This window comes from Lepidochelys kempii, chromosome 7 (genome assembly GCF_965140285.1).
Source record: "Lepidochelys kempii isolate rLepKem1 chromosome 7, rLepKem1.hap1, whole genome shotgun sequence".
Lineage (NCBI taxonomy): Eukaryota > Metazoa > Chordata > Testudines > Cheloniidae > Lepidochelys > Lepidochelys kempii.
In genome coordinates, this window is record NC_136386.1 from 92,811,307 (window position 1) to 92,838,641 (window position 27,335).

Genomic DNA, 27,335 nt, shown 5'->3' on the forward strand with positions numbered 1-27,335 from the left:
ATTTTTGGAACAGACTGCTGTACTTGTTCAGGCAGATACAGCTGCCTAATCAGCAGCTTATCACTTACCATCTTTAAAAAAGGGAAGAAGGAGGATCCTGGGAACTACAGGCCAGTCAGCCTCACCTCAGTCCCTGGAAAAATCATGGAGCAGGTCCTCAAAGAATCAATCCTGAAGCACTTACATGAGAGGAAAGTGATCAGGAACAGCCAGCATGGATTCACCAAGGGAAGGTCATGCCTTACTAATCTAATCGCCTTTTATGATGAGATTACTGGTTCTGTGGATGAAGGGAAAGCAGTGGATGTATTGTTTCTAGACTTCAGCAAAGCTTTTGACACGGTCTCCCACAGTATTCTTGTCAGCAAGTTAAGGAAGTATGGGCTGGATGAATGCACTATAAGGTGGGTAGAAAGTTGGCTAGATTGTCGGGCTCAACGGGTAGTGATCAATGGCTCCATGTCTAGTTGGCAGCCGGTGTCAAGTGGATTGCCCCAAGGGTCGGTCCTGGGGCCGGTTTTGTTCAATATCTTCATAAATGATCTGGAGGATGATGTGGATTGCACTCTCAGCAAATTTGCGGATGATACTAAACTGGGAGGAGTGGTAGATACGCTGGAGGGGAGGGATAGGATACAGAAGGACCTAGACAAATTGGAGGATTGGGCCAAAAGAAATCTGATGAGGTTCAATAAGGATAAGTGCAGGGTCCTGCACTTAGGACGGAAGAACCCAAGGCACAGCTACAGACTAGGGACCGAATGGCTAGGCAGCAGTTCTGCGGAAAAGGACCTAGGGGTGACAGTGGACGAGAAGCAGGATATGAGTCAGCAGTGTGCCCTTGTTGCCAAGAAGGCCAATGGCATTTTGGGATGTATAAGTAGGGGCATAGCGAGCAGATCGAGGGACGTGATCGTTCCCCTCTATTCGACATTGGTGAGGCCTCATCTGGAGTACTGTGTCCAGTTTTGGGCCCCACACTTCAAGAAGGATGTGGATAAATTGGAGAGAGTCCAGCGAAGGGCAACAAAAATGATTAGGGGACTGGAACACATGACTTATGAGGAGAGGCTGAGGGAGCTGGGATTGTTTAGCCTGCAGAAGAGAAGAATGAGGGGGGATTTGATAGCTGCTTTCAACTACCTGAAAGGGGGTTCCAAAGAGGATGGCTCTAGACTGTTCTCAATGGTAGCAGATGACAGAACGAGGAGTAATGGTCTCAAGTTGCAGTGGGGGAGGTTTAGATTGGATATTAGGAAAAACTTTTTCACTAAGAGGGTGGTGAAACACTGGAATGCGTTACCTAGGGAGGTGGTAGAATCTCCTTCCTTAGAGGTTTTTAAGGTCAGGCTTGACAAAGCCCTGGCTGGGATGATTTAACTGGGAATTGGTCCTGCTTCGAGCAGGGGGTTGGACTAGATGACCTTCTGGGGTCCCTTCCAACCCTGATATTCTATGATTCTATGATTCTATTTTGCTATTTATTTCTAAATAAAACATTTATGATATATTTTTTGTAGGAAATGGATACAGATTCTTTTTGTTTCAGGAAATTCAATGTAAAACATTTCTTTTTTACTTCTGAAAGTGGACAGTGCTGAAATATGTACAGGAATAAACTTAGTTTTTTAAACTTATTCATATGAGTTTGGACAAGATTCTTGGCTCATCTTGAGAACAGGCCTATTTTAACAGTTGGTTCCAATGTACTTCTATTCTCTTCTTTAGAAACAAACACTCGCCCCTATATATTCTGTTTTTGTTAAACTGCAGCTTGTGAAAGAAACTGAATTAGAGAGGAGAAGCCAGAATTTATTTTTTGGCATAAAGAGAATGTTTAAGGTGAAAATGTCATTTGGGTTTAAGCTGAATGCTGTCACATAGAAAAATCTTGAATTGTAATCTGTATGTAAGAATGAGTCACGGGGTAACTTGGAAGTCAATTAAGGGTGAGTATCTGAGGTTGCACTGGGGTATCTTAAATGTCTCCCCTCCTGCCCTTAAATATACATTGTCTAATTAGGAAGTCACTTACTTCATTCTCAGTCATAAGGATACAAGTTAAAACATGTACATCCGTAACAGATGGAATGATATAAGACCTTGATTACGGTACTACTCTGTGTTGTATAGTTAAATTTGAACAACAAGAGCACATCCTTCTCACTGGTATTCAAAAGGATGTTGGGAAAAGGTGGAAATCAGAAATAAGAGCAACATCATACAAACGACAGCAGCAGCCATTAAGGGGGGAAAAGGAAAATAAAAATGAAGGGAACTAGAAGGCTCATCTTAATTAGTATTTTTTGTAATTCTTCATATGACTGCTCCAATAGAATATTTGTACTGCAATTAACATTGTAAAACACATTACACTTGTTTTTATAATTTCAGTTGCATACGAATACAGATTTATATTTAGAATGTAATCATGGATCTATTGTAACCAGATATATTAATTTTTGAAATGTAACCTTCTCATTAGTTTTCACTTCCTAATAGTCATGAAATAGCAGTATCTCCTTTGATGTAAATCATTTTAAAGCTGGAATGTATTAGTTCCTCATTGATTCATTTTGAAAACATGTCCCATAGTTATAAGGAAGTTTGAAATTTGGAGTTTTTAATGTTTTCTTTGAATAACATTACTTAGGAATATGAAGCACGAACAGGAAGAACATGTAAACCTCCACCCCAGGCAACAAGACGTAAAAATTTTGTATTTGAACCACTTTCAACTACTGCTCTTATTTTGGAAGATCGACCATCGTAAGTATAGTAGTGAATTCTGCCATGAAGTAGATAATAATGTGGTATACATACATGCCCTCCTGCCTACCAACCTAGCAAAAATTAAGTAATTTAGATGTCCTGTTTACAATTTTCTTTCTCAAGGTATTATACTGGTCAAACTGGAACAATTTCTTTATAAATTACTCAATCTGAGACCTTAACTAAATAATTGAGTGAAATACTGACCTCATTAAGGTCAATGAGAGTTTTGCTCCATTGAAGTCAATGGAGCAAGAATTTTTCCCTATATATTCATCCTGTAGTGCTGTCAGGTAGTTGCCTGTGACATTGATTCTCAAAACTCTTCATTCTGCAGACTCCTTTATAAAAGATTCTCTTAAGGACCGCTCCTAAAACCCCATTTCTCCACTGCTTGGTTCCTAAAATATTTTATTTGCTAGACCACCAAGAGGGTGTCAGCATGGATGCTTGTCTGCTGAGCATAGTCTGAGACCAGTCACCATGAGAGCCTAATTTTGGGGATAAAAAATGTAACTACGGCATATGGTAAAAAGATGCTGTTGCCAGGAAATACAGGGTAATTGCTTACCAACTAAATATGTTGGGTTCTGACTCTGGCAGGGTGAACTTGCTCCTACCTACTTTCTAGCCTGCAAGTGGCTTGGGAACTTGCTTCTGGTAAAATACCTCATGCAATTTATTTTCTTTTCCGCCACCCTTCTAGACTAAGAGAATTTCTATAAGATAGCCCTCCTTCACCCGTTACAATATATTAAAGTCTTATACAGTTGCCTGAAGTATAAAAATTGGTGATGCAGTGTATAAAAGCAATACTGATGTTTCATGTAAGTGCATTCTACCCCCAGTAAAAAATCTTTACTTGTTAATATATACCTGCATATCAATGCTTATTTGTAAATACATGAGTTGATTGTATTTTTGGCACATGTATAAGTTTCATCTTTCTATTCATTATAGCAAATCCTATTCAAAAGTCACATTAAAAGTTATATTTATTCTGTCGATAAAGGGTAGCCAAAATGAAATCGAGGTTGAGCTATTAGCAGTTTTGTTACTGAATTCCCCACCCCATCTCCTCTCAGAGCTTTGAAGTCTGAGTTTTTAATTATCACTGACAATAAAGGAATCAAGAGGTAATCAAACCCATGCTGCTTCTTGCTCAGCAAAAGGAGACTTTCACCTTCCTGAAGCAGGAATGCAAGATACCATGTTAACCTTTATATCTAGCGTCTTGCTCAGTACATTTACTCTTGCTCAGCATTTATCTTAAGGCTGTCTTCAGACTATAATATTGTTTTCATTCATTTGGGTGTGCTAAATATGATCAACCCTCTGCCTCCCTCTGTAGAGGCTGAGATCATTTCTAAAATGTTTTCAAAAGACTAGGAAACCAGAGGTTTTCTAAACTACTGTGCTGTTACCATGTGACGCCACAGTATACAAGCCACTGAGCCAGCACTAACTTTGAAATACTGAATCAAATGAGAAGTAGACATTTGAGAAATTAACAGTTAAGGGAGCAATATATAGTTGTCTGATTTGTGTGTGTGTGGGTGCTGAATTCTTTGAGTTACAGGAATTTTCTTATGAGTTTCAAATCATTAAGACTCAGTTAATCCATCACTTGGCTGATTTAACTTTCATTATCAATGGAAAAAATTCTAGCATGCATTAATGCAGTTTCATATTAAATCTCTTTGGGAAATTTTTACCATTTATTAGAATATTTTAGTTTTCCCAGAGGTATGCAAGCTCAATCAGTGGTGTGGGACTGAAATTTCTAGTATTTTCTCTGAATCTGGGAACAAAAATCCTCAGGGTTCATCCATCTTAATGAAACGGAACCATGAAACAGGAAGTGTAGAATGAGTCTTTAACATCATACAAAGCTTTTTGTATGACCTTAAAGGTTCCATGAGAACGTGAAATTTCACTAAGTTAAAATAACTTTGTTCTAGATGAGCCAGAAGTGTGTGTTTTCTAGTAAAAGAATCCCTGACTTTCAAGCATGCCTCAGTGAAATTAGTTCTGCAGCTTCATGAAGGCCATTCTAGCAGATGTTTTCGTAGCCTTCCAGAATGCGTCTTTCTCACCCTGTGCTTTAACCAGTATTACTTGTACATGTGATGATAAAAATAGCTTATTGGCAAGACCTAAAATATGTTGACTTATGTAGGGCCTGCAATTGATAGTGAAGTACCAAGTTTTACAGTAATAGACAACATTATGTCTTAATGGAAGTTCCGGATTATTGCATTATAGTGATGATCTTGTTCTTAGTGTATATTTTTGTGTACATCACATGCAAAATGCCATTGCAAGTGGTAGTGTTTGGCAAACTTATTACCAATTTTAGCAGAGAGCAGTGATTGAATGACATAGAGCTTCTCTACCTTGGAGGTTGTTCTTCAGCAACTGGGTTGAGAGGAGGGATGATTTTATAATTATGGAACTGGATTGGCACTCGGGAGACCTGGATTCTGTTCCTGGCTCTGCCATAGTCTGTTTCATCTTGAGCAAGTCACTTAGTCTCTTTACTAACAGTGAGGAGAGTGATAAGAGCCAATATATGCAAAAATACTTGTCTGATAGATTGTTTATATACAAATGTTTCACCATATTGGACTTCATTTTCCATTATTCCTCCACTTAATATAATCACTAAATTCACCTTAAAAAGGAGAGAGAAACCAGTCAGTTTGTCTTGAAATGGTCCAGAATGTCATCCATATATTGAATTCAGAAATGACTTGTTTTCAGAAACCTTCCTGCCAAATCCATAGAGGAGGCTTTACGTCACAGACAAGAGTATGATGAAATGGTGGCAGAGGCAAAAAAACGAGGTATGTTAGCTAACTATAACCATGGTAATACAGTTCTGTTTTCTATCTCAAAAATGAGAGAATAAGGACATTTTTAGCTTCTAGGCCAGTATTTACATTAAAGACTACATTTCTGGGCTAATACTACTCATGTGCTGCAGAACTCACAGGCACACTCACAGTTTAAACCAGACCACCAGTCTCAACTTGTAGCCTTAATTTCATCACTGTTGTGAATAAGTGAATTCTTACATTGAATATAGTCTCCAACGCTTAAGTGGAAACTTGTTTTAACTTTTTGTGCAGTATGGTCAGTTGGAAACTTTCTAGGTACTTAAATCTTCCCAGCTACCAGTGCCACCATCACAATTACTATTTGTTAGGGCCAGATCTTCAAAAGGGCACATGCACCCCTGAGGATGCCAAGGAACTTCAAAGATCACATGCATGCAAATCCCAGCTTGTCCATGTGCTTATCAAAGACTTCACCTTTGCACCCCCCTTTTATTTTTGATAACAGTGGATCCTCCAAACAAAACTTTATTATTCTGAATATGTAAACCACAAGATAGTATCTAAAAGCCATTGAGCTGCCTTTAAATTAGTCATATAGGTAGGTATGGGAATTGTCACAATGAAGCCCACCGACAGCCATTCCGGGTCCCAGGGCAGAACAGTCAGTGGGCCCACTAGAAAGTGATGGCTGAGGTTTACAACACTACTTTTTATCCTATTGATAGCACATTAGAACCCACTGTGTGTAAGTTGTGGCGTTGCTTGATATAGTTAACTTTTTTTTCCAGTTATGGCACCAGTATTAAACAAATTGTGAGCCTAAATGTAAGATGTAGAATTTGTTATTTTGAATTATATATTTAAATTAAATACATTATGGAATGAAATTGGAGGGCAACGAAAATGATTAGGGGGCTAGGGCACATGACTTGTGAGGAGAGGCTGAGGGAACTGGGGTTATTTAGTCTGCAGAAGAGAAGAATGAGGAGAGATTTGATAGCAACCTTCAACTACCTGGTATGAAATTAATTCTTTATGGGATATGAAGGATCACATACAGTACATATACTATGGAAGAGGAAGTTGAATAAAACATAAACACACACTTTCATTGCTAGGAAAAATATTGGACTTTAGCTGATCTTGAGAGGAAAAGTCATTTGTATGCATGTGCATGCATTGCATCTTTGGACAGAGATCAGTCTTATTGATCGTGATATACTGAACTGGCTGAAAAAGTCATAGCCAAAGGTGCCTTCCTGAATATTGCTAGATATTTTTTTAAGATACAGATATGTGAAGCGACAATGGCATTTACTGAAGTGTGTGGGTGCGTGTGGTACTGCTTCTCCCGTGGCTGGTGCCCAGCAAGCTGCCGCTGGTTGTGCTTTTCTGGCATGGCTAGGGCTTCCACATGTCCGCCTGGCAGCCTTTGCCGCCGCCGGTACCATCCCGGGCGTGCCTAGGAGCCCTGCGGCCCCCCTGGGCAATTGACCCCTTTGCCCCCTACTGTCAGTGGGCCTGTCACAGTAAACCAAAATTATTACTACATATAACTTCCATTGCAATAGCACGGAAAACCCCTAATAAGAATTGGGGCCCTTTGTCTTATGTGGAATTTCCTGGCCCAGTAGTTCTTTTCTAGAATGTGAATGCAGTGTTTGCAGAATCAAGCCCTAAGTTTGATAGCTTACTATTTCTCAGGTGGTAAAATATGGTTGTATATTTTTCCTACAGCCGTAAATACAAGTGTAGCATCTTGTACTATTATGTGTCAATCCATGAGAGTAATTTGTGTAGAAAATGCACAGTGACTAACACAAGAGCCTGCGTACCAAACAAAATGTACTTTAAAAGGCTGTACAAAATCAAATATTAGTGTTCACAATGTGTACACAAGGGGTCGAGTTAAACTTGTGTATACTGAACTTTGGCAGTTCTGACTTATCAGTGCTTAACCATATAATTTTTTAATGTAGCTTTTAATTTCCTAGAACTTTTTTTAAAAGAAAAGCTAGACACTATTAGGATGCCCTGTCCTATCCTATGTTAAGGAGCGCCCCCTCCCTCCCCCCCATGTTCATTTGGACCTGCAAAGTGTTACCCTACAAGATGTATGGAGACAGAGGGTAGGTCTCCATACCTTGCATATCTAAAAGATGCAGAGTGACTAAGGCAAGGGACTGCAGAACTCTGCCCCATTCACTGTACCCCTTGCAAAAGGTACACTGCATGAGATGAGGACTCCTGCAGATCTTGTTTTTATTAACTGTGCGTGGCCTGCTGCACACTTTACAAAATGCAACATTTCATGCATATTGTTCTAGTGCACACTAGATAAGGTGTACTGCATAGCTTACCTTCAGTTTCAATAAAAAGCAGTTAAAAACAAGCTGTGACACTTCAACTGAATATGCCAAATGATCAATGGCTTTAACACAGCTGAATCCAGATCAGTTTTCAACAGAATACCATTTCCTTCAGTGCCACAACACATCTCAGTGCAAGGCCAAACTTCAGTATTTTACCATGAGCCATTTCAGTGCTAGACCTTCCTCTTTAAAAAACAAAACAAGGGGAGGAGGATAATGGATCCTTTTTATCATAGGAAAATAATTTTGCTCTTTGTACAATCAAGAATAACTGAATTTAAAAAAAAAAAGTTTAAGCAAAACCAAAGTCCTCTTCCTGGAAGAGATAAAGCCTGTTAAACTGAATCCCAATAGGTGAAAGTTTCAGAAAACTGAATAACTGAAAGTGGGTTTAGAATGCAGATGTTTGGATTTTAAATTTCACTATTGTTGCTAATGCTCTAGCTATAATTTACTGTAGTTACACTGTGATTGATGGAATTCTCCAGTGTGTAAGAACTACTGTAAATTCAGATGCTCAGGACATACAGCTATAATAGAGGTAAAAACATGCTATTGGCAGAACCTGGTATAGAACTCGCTTTACTAGACGTTTTGTATATAGCAGTGTTAATCGTGCTAAAGGAGTGCTTCTAGTTTGTATTCATTCTAATCAGATTTCTGTTGGTCCAGACTACTGGCTTTATTTAATTAACTTGGAAATTTGGTAATAAGTCATCTACTCAAAGATTATAGGTTAAGTCCTGTGGGATTTCTCCGAAGATTAATTACAATTCTGATAAGCTTAACATCTTCTAAAACATATAATTTCTTGGCTTGTCAAAGACTTTGCTGTAAGAAGAGAGCTTTTGCTTGTGTGTGTGTGTTCTTCAGTAGTTTCCGTCTGAGGTTATTTTAATGCAAACACTTTATCAAATTATGCAGTACTGTGCAGTAATCTAAAAATAGATTGCCGCTCATATGGCTTGAGGAGAAATCCCATACCTCTAAAGTTTTTTAAATTTTGAAAACCAGCAGTAGATGTTGGGCACTATTCTTTCAGGAGTATTTATGCCGCCACTGGACTAACCGTCAGTTGCTTTCTGAATACAGTTGGACAAAGAGTTCTCTTGGGATTGTGATCTGCTGATTGGCAAAGCGCATGATGGCTGAACAGGCAGTAGCAATGTTTCTATCTCTGCTTCGTAATCATATCCTGTAAAGAAAGACCATCTCCCATGACCTTAAAACAAACAAACCCAAAGCAAAAGAAAGATACTTTTTTTTTATATGCTAACTTGTACCAAGGCACCTCTTCCATTATCAAAATGAAAGCAAAATGTTAACGTGTTAAAGAGCAGCCATTTGATTGTTTATATGGAATCACACACAATACACATGCTGGAAGGGAGTGTCTGCTTCGAAAAGTGACTAAAAATAGTACCTTCTTACTGGACAGATATGCTCCTTGTGCATATTGAGGCACATCTGCTGACTTCAGTGACAAAAATGAGCTATTACTGTGCTCTTCCTCTCATTAGCTCAGCAGAGTCAAAATAATCTTAACAGAGCTGTTTTTCAGGTTCCAGTGGAGAATAATGAAACCTATGGTTATTTACAAAACTAAAGATAGTGGGATGCACATGTAGTTGTGGGAATATTTTTTCCTCTGGAACTTTTGGACTAGGCTGGTACATGGTGGAATGTTTTACTACCACATCCTCTAAGCTGCCATCGTTTGCTCCAGAATTTTGTCTGTTCCCCTTTTAAAAGAGGCAAGCACCAGCGATATGACAGCAGGAACAACAATGCATGCTGCAACAGGGGTATGTGGAGAAAGATAAAGAAGTTGTTGGAAAGATGAGAGAATGGCTTGACAGAAAAGAAAAAAGTCAAAGCAGCATGTGGAGGTATCATAAAAGCAAAAGATGGAAGATTTTTAATGAAAGTAGAACAAAAGGAACAATGGTGATAATATTTTAATGAAGTACTCAACTAGCCAGGGCCAACAATTCCAATGGATGTGAAGAATTAAATCTCACTGCTAGAAATTTCAGAAGCAGAAACAAGAAGCAGCTAAAAATGGCAAAGTGCCAGGTCAAGATAAGATCACGGCTAAAATGTGTAAAGCTGTGGAGGAGGTGGTAGTTCATGGGAAAAATATACCCTTTGTGATACAGTTTAAGGGAGAGAATTCTGCCCAGAAGAGGGAAGAAAGGTGTGATCTACAAATTCCAAAAAAGGAAAACCACTGATAAGCAACATCTGGCAAGGAATAATGCTACTTTCTATACTGGAAAAAGAAAAGGAGTACTTGTGGCACCTTAGAGACTAACCAATTGAAGGTGCCACAAGTACTCCTTTTTTTTTTTGCGAATACAGATTAACACAGCTGTTATACTGGAAAAGTGTTCTGTAGTGCACTATTGGGGGGTGGGGGAACTGGTCATAGATGAAAAACTGCATCTGGAGCAAGTAGGCTTTAGACCAGAAAGATTGTGTACAGACTACATCTTCACCCTGAGATTGATTGATTGAGAAAGGCCTTGCTTACAGGAGAAGATTAATCTTGAACTTTATAGATTTCACCAAAACTTTGGACTGCATTTATAGAGTTGCTATGGAAGGTCTTGCGACAATATGGGCTTCTTAGAAAGATCATGACATGGGCCAGGATGCTGTATGAAGGTTCAAAATGCTGTGTAAGGACAAAATGGAGAGACTATCTGATTTGATATAGTCACTGGAGCACAACAGGGATGCATTTTATCACTTTCCCTCTTCTGCATTGTGATAGATTATGTGACATGAAAAGCATCATAAAAGGAAGAAACCATTATATGGAGTAGAGGAAAACTTAAGGATCTCCTTTGCAGATGACGTGTTCTATTGGACACATGATGATGATGATGATGATGATGATGATGCTATGAAAAAGACCAGTACCAATGACAAGTGTGAGGCCACCAAAGTAGAATTAAGAATTATCCAGAAGTAAATGAAAGTCATGATCATTGAAGAAGGTTAGCAGTGATGGTACAGAAGTGATGATGAAGTATACAGCATGGCTAATGAGTTTGTGTATCTTGGAAGCACAGTTAGTGCCGATGGCCAACTCCATAAAGAAGTGGAAGGCAAGTGGAGCCTTTTTCAATGTTAGCAGCTGTCCAGAAAAGCAACAAGATTCACACAAGAACAAAGATCAAGTTTTGTGGTGCCATTGTGACACTCGCATTATCTGCTTCTGAAACTTGGCAAATGCCAGAATCCTACAACAGGAAACTTAATCCATTCCATCAGAGATGCTTGTGAAGAATACTTAGTGTCTGCTGGTGGGATTAAGTAACCAACAACTGATATATGGCACAAAGGACGGGCAGCAGACTGTAAAGACAATTATTTGAGAAAGAAGATTGTAGTTGTTTTAGACCGGTTGTACAGATATCAAAAAACTGTATTCCTAGACAAGCCCTGGATTGTATACTACCTGGGAGAAGTCGGAAAAGAGGAAACCAATAGACGACATATAAGAAAACCATTGAGAAAGATGCTGCTGTCATGGAAACAGACTATAATGGAGGAAGAAGCATGGCATTAGATGGTGGAAAGACTGGATTGCTTTGTGTCACAAGAGCATCTAAACCCTCACCCTGCTTCCCAATTTGACCCTTTTTGGGGGGTGATCTATGAAAGGATAGAAGCCAGCTTGAATCTCAGGCCCCAAGATTGATTTGCATGGTTGGGTTTGGAGAAAAACACTTTTATGATAAACTGAGTACATTTGACATGGAAATCCTTTAGCTACAGTAAACGTGGAACACTGCATTGCTATTTTTATAGTCACTTTTCAAAGCAGGACTACATTTTAAGCTAACAATGAGGCATGTAAGAAGACCTATGTATTTGTACATGACTTGTCTTCTAGGGAAATGAGTTTATTTAAAAAACTAATTTGATAATCCCTGCTTTCAGTCTCTGAAGCAGTTCATATGCAAATGTATTTTTCATATGTCTAACTCTTAGCTTTGACCTTTTTCCGGAGACCATCAGAATATTTAATTATCTAACTCAGTGCTCCTATAGTATCATGTATTAAAACGTTGTCTATTTTAACATTAGAAATTAAAGAAGCACATAAAAGGAAAAGAATAATGAAAGAACGATTCAAGCAAGAGGAAAATATTGCTAGTGCTATGGTGATTTGGATCAATGAAATATTACCTAACTGGGAAGGCATGTGAGTAAATATGTTTTTTCTAGTGTAAGTCTAATACAAATGTGGTTTGGTTTTTTTCTACTCTTAGAACACAGAGGAACCACCAACTTCATTTTTTTTCTCCATACTCCTGACCATATGTTGGACTGATCCTACTAGCCAAAGAAAGTTTATATCCCATCATTAGTGCCTCAGATGTGATGAAGAATTATTATAGCAACATGAGATGTTCCTTACAGTGGGCTGCTAGGCATTGCGGTCTTAACCCTTTTCAGTCCAAGAACATAAGCAGAGAGCTTCAAATTTTGACTTGGGTAGTAGCATGTTATGTTACTGCTAAACTGCTCAGTGAGATCAGGAAACAGAAATTGCTAAATTTCCTGTTTTTTTGTTTTTTTTGTTTTGTTTTTTGTTTTGTTTTTCCCCTAGGCGTACTACCCGAAGAGTTCGAGAATTGTGGTGGCAGGGGTTACCCCCAAGTGTTCGTGGGAAGGTCTGGAGTCTAGCTATAGGAAATGAATTAAATATTACTCATGGTGCGTGTCATGTATACATACTTTTATGCACAATTCTTTACTTTGTTTATCCAAATGTGTACCTATCTTCCCCACCCCTCCTTTCTTTCCTTTGTTTGCTGTCTCTGATATGGGGGGATGATCCCTTTTACAGATCAGGTAATCAGAAATCTTGCACTTTGCCACTGAATGGTTGTCAGCTTATATGAAGCTTTTTCTTTTAAAAAGGTCAGAATATAGTGAGTTTAATACAGTTTTTAAAATGAAGAAAAAAGTCAGGTTTGAAGAAAACCACTGACACCTTTAGGATGTATTTATTATAGAAATAATATTTCACATCCTTATAAGCAGAGTCCTTTGTGAGCTATGAGGACTTTTTGTTTCCATTCTAAACACCTCTTTTCATTGCTATGTAACTAATACACAAAAATTGCACAACTTTTTATTCTGGGGCACACCTTTTGCATATAAAGACACATTTTCCCCCAAAGATACATAAAGGAACGTTTTTTTCGCTTGTGGATGAGAGTAATTAAAAATCTAAGTTGAGGACTGAATTTAGGTATTTGTGATTTTTGTGTGGGCAGGGGGAATGCTTGAATAATATGTACTTAAATGAGTGTGGTTATAATATGCTCTAATGACCTCCAGCTCATTTAAAAAAGAATAAAAAGGCTGAGTTGTGTTTAAAACTTGGTGCTAACTTCATTCACACAATTTTTACAAAATTTTATGCATTGCACAAGTTTTAAATATTGACCTGCTTCAAAACTATTTCAGTTCATCAGGCATTTAACCCAGGCTATCAAAATGAGTGTTTGCAAGAGCATAATGTCCAACTAAGTGCTTTTCTATTCCTTATATATTGTATATACTATTAATGAGTACTCTGCCTGGTATATGTGTGGTTTTTTGTTGTTGTTTTGGGTTTTTTTTAATAAAGTGCTCTGATGCTATGGACTGTTGAATAGCAAATAAAACACAGCAAATAAACTCTTTTTATATAGCTAAAAGACAGGTAGAAGAGCTCTTCTAAATTCTGTTGAAGACGTGACATAGAGGAAAAGCTCTGGTATACTGTGCCAATGCTTAGGAAAGAGGAGTGATGGTTCAATTCCCTGACAGTTTTGTGGTGTGTGTGTGTGTGTTTTAATTGCAAAGAAAAAAAAATTTCCCAATCCCAAACACTGTAAAAGTAGCAGTTTGGGTAGGCCAAGACACGTCTTCAGAGGTAAAAAGCAGTGTACAATCAAACACTGATTGGTTGCACCTTCACAAGTTCTTTATGATATCAATTTTTAATGGAAATTTCAAAGTAAATTTACTAGCTTTTCATTCTAAAAATAAGTGATAGTAATTCTTGAGCCTTACATAAGACGTGTACATTTGGTGAGACTAAGGAAGTATGAGAATACAAGACATGGAACAGAGAACAATTGATCACTATCCTCGTTATAACCGCCTTTAACATATTCGAAGACTTATTGACCCCCTCCCCCAGTCATCTTTTCTCAAGACTAAACATACCCAGTTTTTAAACCTTTCCTCAGAGGTCAGGTTTACTAAGCCTTTTATCGTTGTTGCTCTCCTCTGGACGCTCTCCAGTTTGTCCACATCTTTCCCAGAACTGGACACAGTACTCTTCTGCTTTTACAAGTGGGTTTGTTTCAATAAATGTGTAATGAAAACAAGGATTTTTGTTTCTTTGTTGATTCGAATATTCATCACCGAACAAAGCATAATACAGTAGATATCTCTGGAACTCTATGTGTAAAAGTGTAATGCAGTGAAATTTTAGTAACCTCATCTAATGGATTTTCTCATTTTAATATCCTAGACTATAGATTTTTTTTGGGGGGGAGGGGCAATAGAGACCAGAGCTAAAGAGCTCTGTTCTGATTATTTTTCATTATACTTGTGTATGTTGGCTATGTTTTTGCTGTGTTTTTTTGCAGAACTCTATGAAATCTTCTTATCCAGAGCCAAGGAACGATGGAAAAGCTTCAGTGAGACAAATTCAGAGAATGATATAGAAGGTGTGTTCTTACAATGATAATACCAAACATGATTTGCATGGCTTTTTGTATGGTTTGACATACAGATGGGCAAATGTCTGAAGGCTCAGAGATTCAATTCAGATGAGAATTAAAACCTTCAGTGTTCAGGTCCAGTTTGTCCTTGATGCTTTTTTCTTGTAGCAGGTCACCAAATGTATACCCTCTAGCACTCCCCAGGCCAAGAGAGGTGCCTGCAAAAAGACATGTTGGTGGGAGCAGTTTCTTAATGTCAAAATTAATTTTTAAGTTAGTTTTTCCTTTTGAGCCTTTGAAAATCCAGTGACGACGATGTCCTTACAACAGCCTTGAGACAGGAAAGTATTAGCAACCGTTTTAGAGATGGGAAACTGAGAGATGAAGAGATTAAGTGATTTGCCTGAGGTCTTCGTCCCAGTCTGGTTCCTAACCGCAAGACCCTTTTGGGCCTCTCAGATCTATAAAATGGGGATATTAACATTTGTTTATATACATACATCTGTGTAATTCTAAATCCTCTGCATTTTCCAATTTTGTCGCAAATTTCTTCAGTTACATGTTGCGGGGGATGGCTTACCTTTATTGTTGAAAAAATCCTTGCCATAAGTGGTGGTTTATTGTGCTGCTATTACTGAGATTTTTCCTATAAAATGTCATTTCATAAAATTATTTTTGTTTTGTTGTACTTTAAGTAGGGGTACTGTTTTTGTAGAGGTTAATAAAATGTTTACTACCCTAACAATCACTTTGTTTTTTTCAAAACACACCAGTTCAAAAATATAGCAGTCATGAAAATATTTTTGTCCACGTTTCTGCTTAGACCATCCAAATTTTCTTTGCCAGTAAATTACTCATGCTTTCCTCAGTCAACATCTGTGACTAATCTGAGGCAAACTGTGTTTTTAAAAATCTTTGTGTATATGAGTATGACACACAGCTTGATTATCTTTGGCATACATATTTAAATGACTTTTATGTCCTTTTTGTTTTTGCACTGTATTACCGCCACCAGTTTGATTTAATTTTTTTTATTAGTAGTATCACCTTTCAAGCAGAATGTTCAGTTGCTTTTTCTTGACACCCTTAAAAAGGAAAAATGGGGTTCTAGCTCCGGTTTAACGTATTTATATTGTATTTATGTTGCTTTTCTTATAAATGTACAAGGGAAGTCCAAACCAAATGGACTTGAAGTATGTTTCTCCCCCTCTTTTCTCCCCCCCCTCCCCATTTTCAAGAGCAGGAAGATCTGTTAGTTGATTGTGTAGAGAAGTCCAGAAAATACCAGAGATTTTACTTTATGTATTTAGATTGGCCTTAATTCTTTTAGCAAAATATTAATCTTCTTTTTAACATCTTTCCAAAAGCTTTTCTAATCTCATGTATTTTCAGGTTTTCTCTATTTTTCTCCTCAAATAACTTTCTAGCTTTTAAATGTTGGCAGGTATGGCTACCGCCTACGACAGTATTTATTTTACTGATGAGCATTTATTAATGGAAACTTAAGTTTTTACTTACTCTGAATTTTATACACATTTAATAAGAGAAAATGAAATTTCACGAAGTGACTTTTTTTGTAGTCCAGGAAGATTTAAAAAAGAAAAACACCACTGTTAAGAGCCAACTTGAAATGAGTTACAGAAATTAATATTAATTTTCCATTCTACTTAATTTATTTAAAACTAATATACTCCAGTTTTCACGACAGTGCAGTTCCTGAAACCTGTCTTTAAGCAGATTGCCATGTGGTATCTTGATGTCAAACAGTTCTTAGTGGTTGCTGCTAACCAATTGAAAAAGCTAGTTGGCAATTCTTGAATTACTAGAGGGACAATTCTGGATTAGTAAAGTGGCTGTTTTTAATTCTGGTTCTCCTTCATGACATTGCCTCCAGAGCCTCACTATAGGAGTTGTGTGACTCTAGCCATGTGTTTCTAGAACTGATTTTCAACAGGAGTTGGCAGTTTAGGGGCATAATACAACATGGAGGTTGCAAATTGGGTGGTGGGGAGGTCAGGGACAGGGAGGAGCAGGAGGGGATCGAGGCAGCAAGAACTTAGTGTAATGAGTCTTATTTTCTTATGCTGACCTGATCAATTTAAAAAAATCAGGGAATGTTCCAGGTATCAGTGGGCAGAAACCTATTTTTTTTTTTTTTTTTTTTTTGCTGGGAAATTGGAGAAACAAGAAAAGCCTGATTTTTCACTGATCTGATACTTATATAGTTTCTGGACACAGAAGTAAGGCAGTGATCTCAAAGACTTGTGGCAGGGAAGGATTAGGATGCCAAAGAGCTTCCTCAGCCTGAAGCACCAATTGGGTATTACATGAGCCTGATTTTAATGGAACTGATGGTATTAAGATCTTGTATGCTATGAATAAGCATTTCCATCCCTCTACAGTAGGGGTAGACAACCTATGGCACACATGCCAAAGGTGGCACGCTAGCTGATTTTCAGTGGCGCACTCACTGCCCGGGTCCTGACCACTGGTCCAGTGGGCTCTGCATTTTAATTTAGTTTTTAATGAAGCTTCTTATTTTAAAAATCTTATTTACTTTACATACAAGAATGGTTTAGTTATATCTTAAAGACTTATAGAAAGAGACCTTCTAAAAACTTTAAAAAGTATTACTGGCACGCAAAACCTTAAATTAGAGTGAATAAATGAAGACTCGGCACACCACTTCTGAAACGTTGCTTACCTCTGCTCTACAGTTAGGTTGCTCTCTACAAGGGCTCAAGAAACGTCTGTAGCATGCCTTAGAGGGGTTCCTGTCTTGGAGGTGGGGGGAGTTAGGGTATGCAAGGAGGGGTATGCAGCTTCTAACAGACATTGCAAGCTAAAATATTCTAGGTTTCCATGCGTAGGGTGCACATACACTTACAGTGAGATCCATGTGGAGAAAGGCATCTAAAAGAACTCCAGTTATTGTAAGCTAAATAGCCTCTCTTTCAAAAAACTTCTCTCAGTATGTTCCTAGGTATGCAACTCTTACAATATGGCTTTGTGGAGGAAGTACATTCAGAGAACAAGAATTAACATTTTTTTCTCCTGTTTTAAACACTGACAATTTCCTGAAGTTCCTTTTGCATATGCATGTGTGACTTCATATTGACTCCTAAAGAAATGTCTATAGAACAGCATATTTTATCCACTTTCATGAGTGGCTTTTTTTGTTTACTTGCAGATGCAGGTGTGTCTGTTGCTGACCGTGAGGCCAGCCTGGAACTAATTAAGCTGGATATATCCCGCACATTTCCGTCCTTCTATATTTTTCAGAAGGTGAGAGGTTTTAAAATCTGTTTCATGACGAGGCCATAACTTTGTGAATTCACATTATGTACTGTATGTCAAGAGTGGAAGAGCTTGTGGTGTCATTTGAATGAAGTATATTTGCACTGTATGTGTCCATTCAAAAAACATGAAAGAAGTTGAGATGAGATTTTGTAGCCCTTGAACGCAAGACACCATATATGTTTTGTATGTAGCAGTGGTGGTATTCTTGAGAGTAACACCATATTAAGAATTGCTTTTTAAAATTGTAGATCCTGAAGCAAAATTAATGTGTATGGTGAAGTTGGGGATTCAGTAGTTACGAATAGCATAATAATTTAGGGTCTCACCTTTGAATCTTAAAATAATAATTGATTTGATTGGTTTAGTTACCTACATTGAGGAAAGCTTTACAAAAGTATTCACATTTTTTTCTCTCCCCAAGGGAGGTCCATATCATGATCTCTTGCATAGTGTCTTAGGAGCATATACGTGTTACAGACCTGATGTGGGATATGTAAGTATTTGCTCTATACATTGATATATTTTAATAGTGTAGATATCAAAGCTTCTAGTTCTCTGAACTTTTATTGTGCTGTGCTACCAGCAGTTTTAAAACTAGTTCCCATCTTTATGAGCATATGATGCATATGTCTCTGAAAAACTACTTGATGTTATGGTCAGTTATTACAGGTCAGGAAGTTCTGTAAAGAAAGTAGATTGTTGCTGTTACAATGCTCTTTTTAAAAGTCCCCAAACACTGTTGTCTAGATAAGATGGAGGTGAAACATGTCAGCAAGTAGAAACAGTAGGAGAAATTGATAGGCACTTTGCTACCTGAAAATCTAGGAGCAGAGAAGTCAGAGGTGTAAAATTTAAATGTAGCTAACTATTTATATATGCACTTAGGGAGTGTGAGCTGGGGGCATGAGAACAAATGGCATTGGCTAATAGGAATGTTACAGTAGAGTCAACTGTGTAACTAGTGTTGTCTCTGTTCCAACCTAGTTGGCTATGCCTGTACCCTTTTCCATGTGATTTATTTCCCTGTAGCAGTTTTTCCATATCCTAACAATGAATTTGGGGCCAAACTCTGTCTTTGCTGAGCTAATGAGCTCTGCATCCAGTCTGTTGTCTTCCCTACAGAGAGGGAGCATTCCAAATCCCAGAGCACCTTTAGATCACCCAAGGCCTTCCTGGAAGCTCAGTGACAAACATCCCCAATTTGCTTCTGCAAAATAAAGATGATTTTCTTGGAGCCATGTTTTCGCTGTTTTTAGCTACATGTTGTAAAGAATTTTGTAAATTACTGCTTTAACATTTTGCCTTTACTTAACCATGTTATTTTGTATACATCTCAAAATTTTGTCTAACTGGTTAATGACATATTGCAGATTATAAATATTTGCATTTACAAACATTTAAGATACTGTGCTATTTATTCTTTGTGTGCTAATTGCACTTCCCCATTGAAGGTACAAGGGATGTCCTTCATTGCCGCAGTACTCATTCTCAATCTGGAAGAGGCAGATGCTTTCATTGCCTTTGCAAATCTCCTAAACAAGCCATGCCAGCTGGCCTTTTTTCGTGTGGATCACAGCATGGTATGCTAACAGATTGTAAAGTATTAAACCTTGATTTTGTTCTTTCGTTCAGAACATATTCTTACTATTAGTAACCTTTTAATCCTTCATTTGTTTGGATAGCAAACAATTTCTAATGATGGTTAGAATTAGACAATCAAGCTAGTGTGATTAATTACCTAAAGACATTCATTCTAGAGAGAAATAAAAAAACAATTTTGTTGTACTATAGACAAGTTTTAAGGTTTGAAGATCTTCAATTTTTGTGATACTTCCCCCCCCCCACAGATGCTGAAATATTTTGCAGCGTTTGAAGTATTCTTTGAAGAAAATCTCCCAAAACTATTTCTTCACTTCAAATCATATAGTCTTACTCCAGATATATACTTGATAGACTGGTAAGTTAATGGCCACAGCAAACCTGATTTAGCAACTGCCTGTGATTTCCCTATTTTGCTTCACTCCCCCATCCCCAGCAGAAGTACAGTATACGTCAAGAGTTTGTGTGGGACCAAAACTATCTTCAAACTTTGTGGGTCTCATGAACTCCTAGAGAATTACTTTGCACGGCTGCACATCCCATGGCAGCCCTGGCAGCAGCACCTAGTTCCAACATCAGTGTACATTTATGAACTAGAAGTAGAAATAACATACAATTAATTTAAAAGGCCATTTGATCTTGCTCCAATACCACATAGTTGAGATGCTTAGTTGTAACCTTGTCAGGAAGGAGGAGGCTCAAGGGAGTTTCAGAGTAACAACCGTATTAGTCTGTATTCGCAAAAAGAAAAGGAGTACTTGTGGCACCTTAGAGACTAACCAATTTATTTGAGCATAAGCTTTTGTGAGCTACAGCTCACTTGGAGTGACATTTTGGTCCAGTTGTAGTGGTAGAGGGAGCAGTAAAGGGATACTGAATAAAAGAGTAAGAGGACAGTCTGAAGGGAAAACTAAGGTAGAGGCAGAATAAAAGAATAAGAATTGAAGAAGTGAAAGGATAGACTTAGAAATAACAAACACGTAAAAGTATTTAATGTTCAAGTTGGAGGAATACACTAAAAATCAGGAGAGAAAAAGATAATGGAAGAATGGAAACAAGTTAGTACTCTAAAAATGTGGGCAAAGTACCATAATACATATTTATATATACATTTAACAGATTAACATTTTAGAAACACTTTTAATTGAGTTGATCCATGATTGGTAACTATGAGAGACATCAGTTGGTAGTGCTATTATATCAAATATATTAAAATTTATTGGAAAGAAAATATTAAAGGTTGCTACCTCCACACATCTTCAAAGGCGTTTATATTGGTGGCAGTCCAAAACACATGTAAAAAAATTTTTCTCCTCCTAACCAAGTTTCCTCAAGTTTTTAATTGATTCCAATATTCTCCTTTTATGACTCTAAAGTGTTTTGTGAGGTGGTGTGCATTGAAGAGCTGTCTTACTTCATCCCAGAAATGACTGGATTTAGAAATGAAGTGATCCCGAATGTATGTCCTGAATTGTATATGTTGCCAATGTCTTATGTCTTGTCACCCAAGTAAATTTCATGCCATCATTTCCCAGAATAACAAAATGTTGGTCTGTCCCTAAAAAATGAAATCATTCAGAAACTAACCAACTAAAATTTGTTTTGTGAACATGTCCTAAAATTTGTTTTGTGAACATGCCCATATGTTGCCTTAAGCCTTTTCCAACCAAGTGGACAAAAATACTACTGAAGCCTAAACCAAAACAAAATTCAAGGAAAAAGCCCTGTTCAGAGTGTTGTATATCCCTACTCCACACTGTTTCTTTGGAAACATTTGGATTGTGGTGGGTGGGAAATATCTGAATTGCTCTGTGCGGGAGGGAAAGAAGGCGGCACTCAAATGTAGCATGGGAAGGAAATAGCAGATAATCTCAGATTGGGAATTCAGATTCTAGGGGACCATCTAAAACTCTGCTAGCTTTTAAAATTGCAACTATTTGACAAAGAATAAAACTAGAAAACATTTAGCTCTTGAACATGTCAGTGCTAATTTGTCATTTGATAGCTTTCAGCAACCTAGAGAAGGGAAGGGTATGGAATCTGATCATGTTTCTGAAGCAAAACAATAGCACTAACCAGTTACCTTTTTATACAATTATAGGATCTTCACACTCTACAGCAAGTCACTACCACTTGATCTGGCCTGTCGAGTCTGGGATGTCTTTTGTAGAGATGGAGAAGAGTTTTTGTTTAGAACGGGATTAGGAATCCTTCGATTATATGAAGATATCCTCCTACAGATGGACTTCATTCATATAGCGCAGTTTCTAACCAAACTGCCTGAAGACATCACATCAGAAAAGCTTTTTAGTTGCATTGCAGCTATTCAGATGCAGAACAGTAACAAAAAATGGGCCCAGGTGAGTGAAAATAATAATGTGAACAGAAGTAGTTGTTAATACACATTTCTCAAAATAGACAGTGGCCTGTATAAATTCAGAACCTGTAGGGTATCTCCATTATAGAGCCTACTTTCTGCTGGAAGTCTGATTCTACTTTTAAAACAAACAAACAAAACTGTATCAAAAGCATATGTTTGGATTGCTCTCTCTTTCTGTGAAGTGCATCCTACTTATCTATTTGAAGAGCAGATCTGTTGTCATTCGTGGAGGTGATTGCTTACTACTTCCTTCATTGGTATATAAGTGCAGGAAAGGAAGTTCTTCAAGTGCTTGTTCACGTCAGTTCCAATTAGGTATGCCGCCGCATGCATGGCAGCCAGAAAGTTTTTCCCCTAGCAGTATCCGTCGGGTCGGCTCAGGTGCCCCCTTGGGGTCATACCTTTATGGCGCGGGATATAGAACCCTGCCGACCTGCCACCCCATCAGTTCCTTCTTACCACCTGTGACGGTTGGCCGGAATGCTCGTGGCTCTTGCTCTGTAAGTGCAACTCCCCTAGTTTCTTGACTTCTTCATGTAAATAGTTTGTATGTAGTGTATAGTTCTGATTTAGTTGGGGGTGCACCTTTTGCCCCCCCACCTCCTTTTTTCCTTCGTATTAGGGCATGCCTCAATCCCTGGGGTTTAAACCCTGCATAGACTGTGGCAAGCATGTGCCAAGAAGTGACCCTCACACTTTTTGCCTGAAGTGTCTTGGGGAAGGCCACCTCAAGGAGCACTGCAAGATCTGCAAGGGTTTTCAGCCAAGCACCCAAAAAGAGAGGGAGCAGCGCCTCAAGGTACTGCTGATGGAGGCTGCTTTGTTTCCGCATTTGGACCCTGGCTTTGCGGAGCAGATGCCACGCGCCTCAGCACTGGTGTGTGGTGCCCTGGCACAGTCAGGACACGAGTCGGTGCCAAGAAAGGACTCCAGTAGAGACTCTTGGCACCGGCAGGCGTTTCCTCATAGGAGCTCCGCACAGGGCAGTGGATGGTACCTTTCTCATTCTCTGGTCCTCCACAAGAAGAGAAGACCGAGAAGCGACATTCCCCCATGCCCAGGGCAGCACTGTAGGAGCCTGCTGTGAGACCCACGTACGGCCACGGGAGCTCAGCCTTCGTATTGAAGGTCGCGTTACCTCCTGCCAGTAGAGCTCGCTTGTTCGGACCTGGTCAGACAAGTCGTCCTTGGCAGTAGGAAACCTTCCACAGGGGCTACCTACCTGGCCAACTGGAGGAGATTTTCAATCTGGTCAGCACAACGCTGTCCATTTCCAACTCTCATGTCTATAGCCCTCATACTGGACTACCTTCTCCATTTCAAGCAGCAGAGGTTGTTCATGTCGTCAATAAAGGTTCACTTGGCTGCCATTTCTGCCTTCCATCCAGGTACAGGTGGTCAGTCTTTGCCAACCCCATGGTCGGTCGTTTCCTGAAAGGCCTTGACAGGCTATACCCACACATCCGATAGCCAGTCCCAGCATGGGACCTCAACCTGGTCCTTTTCAGACTAATGGGGCCATCTTTCAAACCACTGGCAACATGTTCTCTGCTGTACTTCTCCTACAAGGTGGTGTTTCTGGTGGCAATCACGTCAGCCACGAGGTGTCTGAGCTCAAGGCCTTAACATCAGATCCCCCTTACACTGTGTTCTATAAGGATAAAGTTCAGTTCAGACTGCATCCAGCTTTCCTTCGTAAGGTTGTCTCCCAGTTTCACATCAATCAGGATATCTTTCTCCCAGTTTTCTACCCTAAGCTGCGCTCTAGCAGTGAGGAGCAAAAATGTCACTCGGACGTTTGCCGGACGTTCGCCAGGCGTTGGCTTTTTCATTGAGCAAATGAAACTGTTCCAGAAGTCCATTCAGCTGTTTATTGCAGTAGTGTACAGAATGGAAGGGCTTTCCAGTCTCTTCCCAAAGAATTTAGTCATGGATCACGTCCTGCATCCCGGCATGCTATGACCTTGCGAACATACCTGCCCCTCCACTTACAGCAACAAACTCCGTGAGGGCACAGGCTTTGTCAGCTGCATTCCTGGAGCATGTTCCAATCCAGGAAATATGCAGAGCAGCAACGTGGTCATCAATACACACTTTTACCTCACATTATGCTATCGCCCAGCAGGCCAGAGACGATGCAGCTTTTGGTAGAGCCGTGCTGCAGTCAGTGAGCCCCTGAGCTCTGACCCCGTCTCCAAACTCGGACTTGGTAATCACCTAATTGGAATTGACATGAACAAGCACTCGGGGGGGGCGGGGGGATGGTTACCTACCTTCTCGTAATTGTTCTTCGAGATGTGGTGTTCATGTCTGTTCCAATATCCACCCTCCTACTCTTCTGTCAGAGCAGCTGGCAAGAAGAAACTGAGGGTGTTGCAGGTCGGCAGGGTCCTATATCCAGCGCCATAAAGGCGTGACCCCAGGGTGTCTGCCTGAGCCGACCCAACGGATACTGCTAGGGGAAAACCTTTTTGGCTGCCGTGCATGCGGTGCGCACACACCTAATTTGGAATGGACATGAACAACACATCTTGAAGAACAAGAGTTACGAGAAGTTATGTTTTTTTGCCTGCTCCATGGTCATGGAGCTTTGAAGGGAACCATAATAAAATGGTTGCCCTAAAATGAATTGGCTCAGGCCTCCTTAGGATCCTGTATATGACCATCTTTCCAGTGCAGAAACAGTGGGGAAAATGCTATAGTTAGAGGCCAGAAAACAAATATTTATTGTAAAACCTTAAATCTTACTTACTATAAAATATCTCCTAACTGGGAAATTGACTAAGATGTAGGATTTAAAATTTATGTAGGGCACTTTTTCAGCAATATTTCTTGCTTCTATATAGTGCAGCTTTGAATTGTGGCATTTGAATCTCTTGTGGGCTTTAGCAGCTCAGGAGCTGGTCACATTTTTCTATATTTGCCCAGAATTTCTTTCTTCAGAAGTTTTAGAAAAATATTTAAAATCCAATATTCAGCAAATATTTGCACTATTGCTGCTGAAATCTATACCAGACTACAAGAGTACAAAACCCAAGGTTGGGATGAAAGAGAAGCTAAACACATTTTTTGCTGTATCAGGCTCTCTTGCACACTGAGCAGTGAAGAACAGGTACTTTAAGTGAAGCCATCATGTGGGCTGGGCTACTTGGTAGTGCTTTGCCTGTCAAATGTCTGAGCTCAGTTCTGTTTGCTTCTGGAGGAAGCTGGAGGTGTGGGAGTACTCCCTAGGATGGAGTGGAAAGGGAAGTGCCTTGATTGTGGCCAGTAAGGATTAGTGGTATCTGGCTTCTAGTCCCTTTCAGTCAGTCTCTTCTTGTGGAGTTGGCAGTTGCAACACTTGACCTAAAGATTAGACATTAGGGGAAACATAGGGATCCTCAGGTTTATGATAAATGTAAATCCTTGTTGAGAAAAACATCTGTATTATGATCTCTTTATAAGGGTAATCTATGTTATAACTATTTTAATATTTAATTAACATTTATTTTTTTTAAACCTGCAAATCATTTTAACCTGCCTTTTTAACACTGATTTATAGGTATTTGCCTCACTAATGAAGGACAACAAAGAAGGGGACAAGAACCATAGCCCAGCACTGAAAAGCTAATCTCCATAATGTAAAGGTCTATTGATGTAGAAAACCACTTGATTAAAAAGGATTTATTACATCATTTTTATGTGAAAACCACTATAGAGAAAAGCTTAAGAAACACAAGGAGAGACAGTATTTGACTGAGTACAGTGGCAGAAATTGATGAAATCTTCACCCTGTTGCCAGTATTAAATAGCTTTTTGTGGGAAGAATTGTTTTCACAGAAAGCAAAATACTAAAACTTGTGAAACTGAGAAGTGGGTAATACATATTTAATATTTAAAAAGAATCTGCTTAATGCAATAAATATTTGTAATAACTTTTGTTGGTACTTACAAAAATTTAGACATACTTTTTTTTACAAATACCACAAAGGCACTTTTTTTGGGGAGTGACGAAAATATTAAATAAGAACTGCTTTCTGAACCAAACACTCTGGTACAAAATTACCACCACAATTAACCAGTAAGAAATATTGTGGACCAAATGAATTTTTCGGTATGTTTGTACCAGATAATATAAAGTATTGGGGTATGTCTTATTTAGCTCACTTAAATTGTAGCTTCATTCTTCAGTTTAGGCAAATTTAACTCAGGAACTGTGGAAATATTGTGCCCTATCCTGCTACAAATGAAGTCAGTAGCAAAAGTCCAGTTGACTTAAATGGTGGCAATATCAGGCCCATTATTTGTAGTGTATTATAAAGGTGTGTATACACTGCAAATTAAGGTATAATGTTAGCATGGGTAGGTATACCAGTGCAACAATTCTTAATCTAGTTAGCATGGGTAACAGATGGTTTCAATCATTTGTTTTTTGAAGTGTTGGGTGTGCAGCTTTCTTAAAGGAAAATTAAATGGATATTCCGTGAACTGTTTGCCACCAACAGTTTATCTTGCTTAATCATTACTAATAAAAGAAATGGTTCACTCTTTTATGCTTGATGGTAAACACTAAAAACAATCTTCTGACAAGTCTCTGTATGTTTTCAGGAGCACTGATACTAAAAATTTCAGTCCACACAAAAATGCTGAAAAAAAAATGCAGACGGAATAGTTTTCGAAACTTTTTTTTCATGGTGTGCAATACTAAAAAATCCAAAAAGCATATTGTTTGGCAATACTTTGCTTTTTCTTTTAATTGTGTGAGATCTAAGATCATATGGTACATGTCACACAAGCAGATATTTCCTAGTTTCTAAAATATGTAAAACACAATGTTCGATCTTAGGGATTAGAAATTGAAAACGGATAATACTCTAAGTAGCTAACACTTGCTCTTTCGGAGTCCATTTTTGATAGTATTTAATGTAAATACATTGCTTACTTGTGATTTTGTAATTGGTCCCTCTGTGAAAATGAAGTCAGATTTATCATTACATATTTTTAAATTTGGGAGGTTTTTTCAGTTGTCCAGTGTTAAAAGCAGAGTCTGCATAACTTGTTCTGGTTAAAGATTTGAATTACAGTGTAGTGTAACTTTTTATGTCGCTATCTGGTTTAAAACTACATTTAAATATAATACTCATAACATACAATTTAAAGTTAAAATGTCTGAGATTTTTTCTTGTGTGTATTCACTACTTTAATTGGATCCAATTTATTTGTCTTTTGTTTTTGAGTTCTGTTGTACAGTTTTCTTACTTTTCAAGTACAAACATGTATATAAAATTGTAAATAGAAGGGATCTAGCCTTCATTTAAGACCACTAGTAACAATCCTGTGTAAATAAAACTCA

At 38.5% G+C, this 27,335-nt stretch overlaps 1 protein-coding gene across 4 annotated transcripts in view; it reads left to right on the plus strand.

The window, feature by feature from the left end:
• Positions 1-27,335, plus strand: part of TBC1D12 (TBC1 domain family member 12) — a 93,215-nt gene extending 65,880 nt beyond the window's left edge. For 3 of the 4 annotated variants that reach the window (XM_073353843.2, XM_073353844.2, XM_073353845.2), the window contains 11 exons: positions 2,654-2,769; positions 5,536-5,618; positions 12,083-12,200; positions 12,609-12,715; positions 14,650-14,730; positions 17,915-18,009; positions 18,446-18,517; positions 19,476-19,604; positions 19,872-19,981; positions 21,725-21,983; positions 25,545-27,335. In XM_073353843.2, coding sequence (XP_073209944.2) covers positions 2,654-2,769; positions 5,536-5,618; positions 12,083-12,200; positions 12,609-12,715; positions 14,650-14,730; positions 17,915-18,009; positions 18,446-18,517; positions 19,476-19,604; positions 19,872-19,981; positions 21,725-21,983; positions 25,545-25,613 — 1,239 coding nt within the window. In that variant the 3' untranslated portion in view covers positions 25,614-27,335. Of the gene's footprint in view, positions 1-2,653; positions 2,770-5,535; positions 5,619-12,082; positions 12,201-12,608; positions 12,716-14,649; positions 14,731-17,914; positions 18,010-18,445; positions 18,518-19,475; positions 19,605-19,871; positions 19,982-21,724; positions 21,984-25,544 lie in introns of those variants that run through there. The other variant, XM_078853833.1, reaches the window with a different exon arrangement.